General features: G+C 40.6%; 1 protein-coding gene across 1 annotated transcript; it reads left to right on the forward strand.

The window, feature by feature from the left end:
* The first annotated feature begins 3,213 nt into the window (after positions 1-3,213).
* On the forward strand, positions 3,214-6,302 carry LOC111378335 (light-sensor Protein kinase-like). Its single transcript, XM_023001518.1, has 3 exons — positions 3,214-3,334; positions 4,087-5,487; positions 5,893-6,302. Exons 1-3 carry the CDS (start codon positions 3,214-3,216, stop codon positions 6,036-6,038), a joined length of 1,668 nt encoding a protein of 555 aa, XP_022857286.1. The 3' UTR covers positions 6,039-6,302.
* Positions 6,303-9,191: the final 2,889 nt, after the last annotated feature.

Genomic DNA, 9,191 nt, shown 5'->3' on the forward strand with positions numbered 1-9,191 from the left:
GCCATGGAACTTGCCATTAGTCTCGAACTTGAAAGCATCAAAATTTTCAGTGATTTCCAGTTAGTGGTTGGCCAGATTGACAGTACGTTCGAGAAGAAAGACGAAAAAATGAGCTTATACTGCTTAAAAGTTCATGATCTCCAACGAAAATTGAAGAGGTGTGAAATTGTGAAAATTCCCTGGGCTGACAACTGCAAGGCAGATGCCTTATCAAGACTGATGTTTATGGGAGTAGATGGACTTGACAGGATAGTACATGTCAGATTTGTGACCGAGCCTAGATCAATCTAATCGTTGGGGTCATGGACATTGATCATGAGCTATCATGGATGGACCCAATTGTGAATTTCATAACAAATGGCAATCTTTCAGAAGATCCTCGAGCAGCAAGGAACGTCCGATCAAAAGCTCCAAGGTATTGCATTATTAATGTGGTCTTATTTTTCAGAAGCCTCACACTTCTGTACCTTAGGTGCCTTAAGCCTTCGGAATCCTCCCAAGCCCTGGAGGAAGTTCATGAAAGAGTATGCGAGAACCATCAAAGAGCTCGGGCATTAGCCTTTAAACTCATAAGGTACGGGTATTACTGGCCTACCATGAAGAAGGATGCTGTAGAATATGTGAAGAAGTGTGACAAGTGCCAGAGGTTTGGTAATGGTATCCGCTATCCCGCAGAGGACCTCACCAGCATCAGTTGCTTGGCCCCATTCGAGCAATAGGGGATTGACATCCTTGGTCCGTTTCCGATAACTAGGGGACAATTAAGGTTTGTAGTTGTAGCAGTTGAGTACTTCACCAAGTGGGTGGAGGCCGAGCCCTTGGCAACGATCTTAGAACCGAAGATAAGAACTTTTGTTTGGAGGTCCATCATATGCAGGTTTGGGATACCAAAGGTCCTCATAACTGATAACGGCCGGCAATTTGACAATGCATAATTCAAGGATTTCTGTTCCAACCTAGGGATTAACCACCGCTCGACGTCAGTTTCTCATCCCCAAAGAATGCTCTAGCCGAGGTAACCAATCGAATTATATTGCAAGACCTCCGAACAAGGATTGGAGATCTTGGTCCGACAAGTTGCCTTCCATACTTTGGACATATAGAACATCCTACAGGACCACCACCGGGGAGATCCCCTTCATGTTATCTTTTGGAATCGAAGCCACCATTTCCATTGAAAAAAGATTACCCTGCCAAAGAAGACTTAATCTCGAAGAAACAGGGCACACCACTGAACATCTCGACCTCTTGGAAAAAGTTCATGATCAAGCAGCCTTAAGAATAGTCTCTTACCAAGACAGAACAACAAAGTATTTCAGTAGAAGGGTAAGGCCGCGAAGATTCAAGCTGGAGATTTAGTGTTGAGAAGGGCTGAAACCACTGGTCATGCTCCGGGAAAACTCAGACCCATTCGGGAAGAGCCTTTTGAAGTCATATGATAGCTCCTAGGAGGTGTATACAGTTTAAAAGATACTTCGGGAAGACCACTCCCAAGATCGTGGAACGCCGAAAACTTAAAGGTATATTACAAGTAACTTGCTTAACCATGTTTTAGAAATAAGGCCTACGTGCCAAGTCTATTTTTTTATCGTTTATAAGGCTTGCGTGCCAAATCATTTTTCTTTTTTATCACAAGGGCTGTATGCCAAGTCCATTTATAGAGTTATATTACAGTCAAAGTTAAATTCGATGATATGATCACTACAAATCAAAGCCTTGCCCTGAGCAAGCACACAAAGCCTTGCCCCATGCAAGCACTAAAAGTCTTGCCTCGCGCAAGCACACAGAGCCTTGCCCCGAGCAAGCAACAAAAAGCCTTTCCACGTGCAAGCACCTCAAAGTCTTGCCTCTCGTAAGCACATAAAGCCTTGCCACGCGCAAGCACTAAAAGCCTTGCCCCGTGCAAGCACCGCAAAGCCCTGCCTTGCGCAAGCACACAAAGTCTTACCCCGTGCAAGTACTCAAATCCTTGCCTTGTCCACTTTTATTCATAAAATACCACCAAGAGAAAATCCTGAGCAACGCGATATGCCCGAACACATCAACACCTAGATCTACAAAGCTTCGGCTGACAAGGCTCGAGAGTTAACATCCTCAGAGTCCTCGAGATATGGCCTGAATCTGTGTCCTCGAGATACGATTTCACTCCATGTCTTCGATCACTGGAGTCCTCATGACATGATCCAACTCTATGTTGTCAAGATACACACGCAGCGCGACCCTGCATGCCCCTTGGATCTGGTCAGCCACATGGCTTCCCCAAATCTTCAAAACGATACATACGAGTAATGTGCTCGAGGATGTCTCTAGAAGTTAAAGATTTTTTTACGCTTGAGATTATGGGAAAGGCAATGCCTCAAAACCAGATGCTCGAGAATCATAACTCGAGGGCATCACATGCGAAATTACATCTTTTATAAAGTTTTGCTCGAGATGTGTATGGCCTCAAGTATGTCAAATTGCTCGAGATCGGCATGACAAAATTGACAGATTATACACAAAGGAATGTTCATTCACTAGCAAAAATGTTTTACAATCGTCGAGCAAAAAACTTGTCCAAAAATTACAAACAATAGATCGAGGTGGGGACACTATTCTATTTGACCAAGGGGAGGGTCGAGGCTATTGATGTCAATCTGCACGTCATCATCCTTAAGGTCTTCTCGGTCGTCGTCCCCACCTGCTCCTCCATCTTCCGATCCTGAGAGCTCCAAAGTATCAATGATAGAAGGCACTGTCTTTAGGTCATCTTAGGTAACGTCGGGTAATTTCGCACAGAGGAAGGCCTGGGCCTCCTTGAGAGCATGGAAGTACGCCCCCGACGCATACTCGTCCTTAATCTTGTCACAGTCCTCAGAGGTTTTGAACTCTTCCAAGACCTTCTCCTTAACCTCCACGAGCTTGCCCTCGAACTCTTTTGTCTTTTGCAGAAGTTCGAGTCTCGCATCCTCGGCCTCGTCCTTTGCAGCACCAAGGTCATCCCGGGCTTTCGCAGCCTCCCTCTTTGCATCATCACACTCTTTCAACAAAGCCTCGACCTTGGCCTCGAGCTCAAGGATCCTCCTGTCGTTAGAAGCCATTGAGGTCTCCACCCCGGCCGCTCTCTTGGCCTCCTCGATTCCTTGAAGAGAGAGTCCTCGAGCTATACTCAATGTCTGAAAGAGAAATAAAAGAGTATTAATCTCGAGGAAGAAGTTGAAAGCTTAAAGTCAAATGTTCGAGGATTACCTTCATAGTGAGGAGTTCAAGGACCTTCATCCTGTCCTCAAGCTTTACCTCATCCTTGTATTTGGAAACAAGACCGGGAATGAGGTGGCAACGTTCGAAGTCCTCAGTAAGGAAATTCACTAGAGGAACAGTGTTGTGACGCCCCGAACTTAAGTTTCGAGGGTCACATACTAAACATAATAACTTCTGCCTTTGGTACATGTAAATACTCTTAAATAGAAGTATTACATGTTAGAAACTTATTTTCAGTTTGGTAAAATGTCTCTCATAAATTTTAATGGCCTGCAGAAGCGCATGTCGACAAGAAATTATACTTTACATATACGGACTCTGCATTGCCACGGTTAGTTGGGACAGCAAGTTCGACTATTTTTATAAAATTCATCCCAACTCCATTTTCTATGAAATTTATGAAATTAGAAAGATATTTTCAAGTAGTTTTCTAGGTTAAAATATAAAAATTTCCAAGATCATATAATATGGGCGTTTTACTGAAAAACAATGAGGTATTGCACAGAAATTTCAGATTTGACCCTTCAATGTTTAAAAATTCATATCTTAGGCTACAGATATCCAAATTGAGTGATTCTTGTGCCCATATTAAGAAAACTCAATGAGGAACGTAGTAATATTTTCAGAGTCTCAAATGGATGATTATGGAGTCAAAGATAACGTGTTGAAGTTGACCCAAAAACTATCCTGTTTCTGCCTTTTGTCACTTGCAAGGAGAAGTTTTTAAAAAAAAGTCTCTTAACACAACATAGAAGATATAATTGCATAATTTACTTTCGGTACCATATTACATCATATCTCATACATGTTTTTATACAATACCATAAGAAAACATATGGAAAATAGTCGAACAAAACATGCAATGGGACGAAGATGGATGGTTTCTACTCAAGAAAATTCAAGAAAAGAAGAAGTTGGGTGGATTAAGTTCGAAGAATGATCAGAAACTTGCTGATATTTTTTTGAAGAATTTATATGGTTCAGAGACAATGGATGATGTACTTTTACCTTTTGAAACTTTGGTAAGTTCAAAGGATTATCAAGTGAGACGACGTTTGGGAAATGGGAGCCAGTATAAGGAGATTCAGTGGTTAGGTGAAACCTTCGCTTTAAGACACTTTTTTGGGGACATTAAGGTACTGATACCCGAGATTTCTAAGGAATCATGTCTGTGTCATTCAAATATAATGCATGTCCTTTGTGGGTTTTCAGACGAGGAAAAGAAAGAATGTTTCTTGGTAATGGAACTCATGGAGAGAGATCTATCCAGTTACATTAAGGAACTCTGTGGTCCAAGAAAGAGAATTCCATTTTCACTTCCAGTTGCTGTTGATCTTATGCTGCAGATAGCAAGAGGAATGGAATATCTCCACTCGAAAAAAATCTATCATGGAAATTTAAACCCTTCTAATATTCTTATAAAAGCCAGGAATGTTAGTAAAAACGGGGATTTACATGCTAAAGTGTCGGGTTTTGGTCTATCATCCTCTATTAGTCTCACACAAAAAGCCCCCAAAAGTCCTAGTGGACAACTTTCTTTTATTTGGTATGCACCAGAAGTGCTAACAGAACAAGAAGAGTTGAGCATTGAGGGAGGAAATTTGAAGTATAACGATAAGTCAGATGTTTACAGCTTTGGGATGATCTGCTTCGAGCTTTTAACGGGCAAGGTCCCATTTGAAGATAGCCATCTTCAAGGCGATAAAATGAGCCGAAACATTAGGGCAGGAGAGAGGCCACTTTTCCCATTCCATTCACCTAAATATGTAGCAAGCTTAACAAAGAAATGTTGGCACTCGGATCCCAATCAAAGGCCGAGTTTCTCATCTATCTGTAGAATTCTTCGATACATTAAGCGTTTCTTAGTTATGAACCCTGAACACAGCCAGCCAAATCCACCAATGCCACCAGTAGATTTCAGCGATATTGAGGCAGAGATCATAAGAAGCTTTCCTTATATGGGAAAGTCCAATCTTTTGCCTGTATCACAAATCCCATTTCAGATGTTTGCTTACAGAGTGATTGAGAAGGAAAAACCGAATACAAATCAGAGAGATACCTCCGAATCAGGAAGTGATGGAGCTTCAGCCTGTGGGGATGATAATGTAATAGCAGACGATCCATTACCATCACCAGCACGATCACCAAGACCAACTGTAAAGAAATGCTTATCCTCTCCCGACATGTCAAACAAGAAACTTTCATTATCAAAGAAATCGCTAAGCGTCAAAGCCAAGAAACTGCCAGGTTATCTATTGACTTTGAAATCTTTTACATAGTATTGCGTAATTTTTGTTAGGATAGACACTTAGCAATGAGAACTTAGCGAAGGACAAAATCACGTGATTGAAAATGCCATTGCCTAGTGTTAGCTAGCATTGATTCAAGATTTGCAAATTCAAAATGTTTGTCCTTTCCAAGACCATAAAATCCTGAGAATAGGCACATATATTTCTGCAAATTCAGAAGAATTCTACTCTGAAAACTGCAGGACCTGACATACTTAAAATTATTAAAGTTAAATGTAGTCTAGCATGTTAACCATGGTCATATTTATGCTTATCCGTTTTAAATTTTATTTGAAAGCACTATTGAGACAATGAAAAGAAAAACATCCAATGAACTAACAATATTATCACGGCTGTTTTGCAGGGACACCAAAGGAAAGATCAGTACGGCCTCCACAAATAACACCTCGTGGACGCAGTATGAGAATGAATTCCGAAAGTCAGCTAATGTTAACAAGTCCAAAGCCATGGAGAACATCCGGTCATGTCTCTGATTCTGAGCTCTCCTAGGAATCTGTAATAAAAAAAATTGATACAGAAACATGAACCAACTTCCACACTATTCTTTTAGTTTCATCAGATAACTGCAAGCATTTTCTTATGTAGTATCTGGTATAGTATAGGATAATTTAGGTAACAGGACAATGATTCACAATAGAAAGGCAAGACCTCAAAATTGTACATGAAACAATCCAAAGTTTGTTGCCTTTTTACATGATCTCTTATTCTGAACTATTTCTTGTTGCTTTTTGACAATTTTGTACTATTTTAAGCCTTTTCAATTATATATAATTACTCATAAAATATGGGATTGACTTGGATGCATTCTCTATCTAGTTGTTATCTTTTCTTCTTTTGATGTCATATTCTTGCCATATATGTTGCATCTGGGTCATTCACTCCATTGTGAAGTAGACGACAGTACGAGTTTACAAAATAAAGTTTCCAAATTTATTCGCGACACAGACGCCAATACTAGTCTCATTTACATCTCTGAAACGCACTCAAGACAACATCTTTGTAATCTCAATTTTAAGTTCCATGCAGCTTAATTCTTCAGAACTACTAGTCCCGTTTTCATGCTCTAAATAGAGCAAGATAACTTCTGCAACTGAGGTCTACAGTTTAAGGATTGGTACCTCCCCTACCCTCTCGTCCCCCACTCACAAAAATTACTATACTATGTATACAATGATGTACTAATAGCATTCCTCATTGCCAGAAACTGATTAAACGGCTAACCATATTAATCTCAAGTCATTGAACTAATATACGGATGAAATATAATTATTCACTCATACATTCTGTTTTCCAAACCTTTCTGATTAATCCAGTTCTTTCTTTTTCTTATCTATCTTTTTACTTCTGTGACATGATTGAGTCTGAAATAGTAATTCGATTGATAAGAGAGCTTTTTCTATTCCAAAACCCGAATCGTGAAAGAACAAGTAGAAACTCTCTATAAATTTTTTTTTTTTTTTTTTTATGATAGCTACACTTGATCAAAGGTAAGTAGATTCTTTTCCTATATTATAATTATGAGTAGAACAAGTTAGAACTCGTCAGACTTGGACCAAATATGGATCGCGTCTAAATTTATTGAATTTAATTGTATCTTCCTGAAAACCTCGTTTTCTTTTAAACTTGGTATACGTAAAAGCACCTTTTGGCTGCTCATTTGGGGGCCAAAGAGGAAGTTGAAAAGCATGCTTTTAAATTTTAAGCGAGCCAAACATACCAAGAGAAATCATAGCCATGCCCTCATATGTTTAGAAATTCTGCATTTTCTTGTGAATCTTATATACTAATCTCCAAAGACTGCTGCTGTAATGCTGTTGCAAAAGAAATGTCAGAATCTGTAGTGAACAAGGTTGCTGAAAATGGAGGAGAAGAGAATATTGAGAGCAAAGGGAATTTTGAGACCAATACGAACACGGACACCCTTGTTCATGCAGAATTAATATCTTATTTTGGTTCTTTCATCGCTTTCTTTATCCTCGGAAGAATGTAAAAAGTCTCAAGATGGGAGTAGATGGACTTGACAGGATAGTACATGTCAGATTTGTGACCGAGCCTAGATCAATCTAATCGTTGGGGTCATGGACATTGATCATGAGCTATCATGGATGGACCCAATTGTGAATTTCATAACAAATGGCAATCTTTCAGAAGATCCTCGAGCAGCAAGGAACGTCCGATCAAAAGCTCCAAGGTATTGCATTATTAATGTGGTCTTATTTTTCAGAAGCCTCACACTTCTGTACCTTAGGTGCCTTAAGCCTTCGGAATCCTCCCAAGCCCTGGAGGAAGTTCATGAAAGAGTATGCGAGAACCATCAAAGAGCTCGGGCATTAGCCTTTAAACTCATAAGGTACGGGTATTACTGGCCTACCATGAAGAAGGATGCTGTAGAATATGTGAAGAAGTGTGACAAGTGCCAGAGGTTTGGTAATGGTATCCGCTATCCCGCAGAGGACCTCACCAGCATCAGTTGCTTGGCCCCATTCGAGCAATAGGGGATTGACATCCTTGGTCCGTTTCCGATAACTAGGGGACAATTAAGGTTTGTAGTTGTAGCAGTTGAGTACTTCACCAAGTGGGTGGAGGCCGAGCCCTTGGCAACGATCTTAGAACCGAAGATAAGAACTTTTGTTTGGAGGTCCATCATATGCAGGTTTGGGATACCAAAGGTCCTCATAACTGATAACGGCCGGCAATTTGACAATGCATAATTCAAGGATTTCTGTTCCAACCTAGGGATTAACCACCGCTCGACGTCAGTTTCTCATCCCCAAAGAATGCTCTAGCCGAGGTAACCAATCGAATTATATTGCAAGACCTCCGAACAAGGATTGGAGATCTTGGTCCGACAAGTTGCCTTCCATACTTTGGACATATAGAACATCCTACAGGACCACCACCGGGGAGATCCCCTTCATGTTATCTTTTGGAATCGAAGCCACCATTTCCATTGAAAAAAGATTACCCTGCCAAAGAAGACTTAATCTCGAAGAAACAGGGCACACCACTGAACATCTCGACCTCTTGGAAAAAGTTCATGATCAAGCAGCCTTAAGAATAGTCTCTTACCAAGACAGAACAACAAAGTATTTCAGTAGAAGGGTAAGGCCGCGAAGATTCAAGCTGGAGATTTAGTGTTGAGAAGGGCTGAAACCACTGGTCATGCTCCGGGAAAACTCAGACCCATTCGGGAAGAGCCTTTTGAAGTCATATGATAGCTCCTAGGAGGTGTATACAGTTTAAAAGATACTTCGGGAAGACCACTCCCAAGATCGTGGAACGCCGAAAACTTAAAGGTATATTACAAGTAACTTGCTTAACCATGTTTTAGAAATAAGGCCTACGTGCCAAGTCTATTTTTTTATCGTTTATAAGGCTTGCGTGCCAAATCATTTTTCTTTTTTATCACAAGGGCTGTATGCCAAGTCCATTTATAGAGTTATATTACAGTCAAAGTTAAATTCGATGATATGATCACTACAAATCAAAGCCTTGCCCTGAGCAAGCACACAAAGCCTTGCCCCATGCAAGCACTAAAAGTCTTGCCTCGCGCAAGCACACAGAGCCTTGCCCCGAGCAAGCAACAAAAAGCCTTTCCACGTGCAAGCACCTCAAAGTCTTGCCTCTCGTAAGCACATAAAG

The sequence above is a fragment of the Olea europaea genome, chromosome 3 (genome assembly GCF_002742605.1).
Source record: "Olea europaea var. sylvestris chromosome 3, O_europaea_v1, whole genome shotgun sequence".
Taxonomy (NCBI): Eukaryota; Viridiplantae; Streptophyta; class Magnoliopsida; order Lamiales; family Oleaceae; genus Olea; species Olea europaea.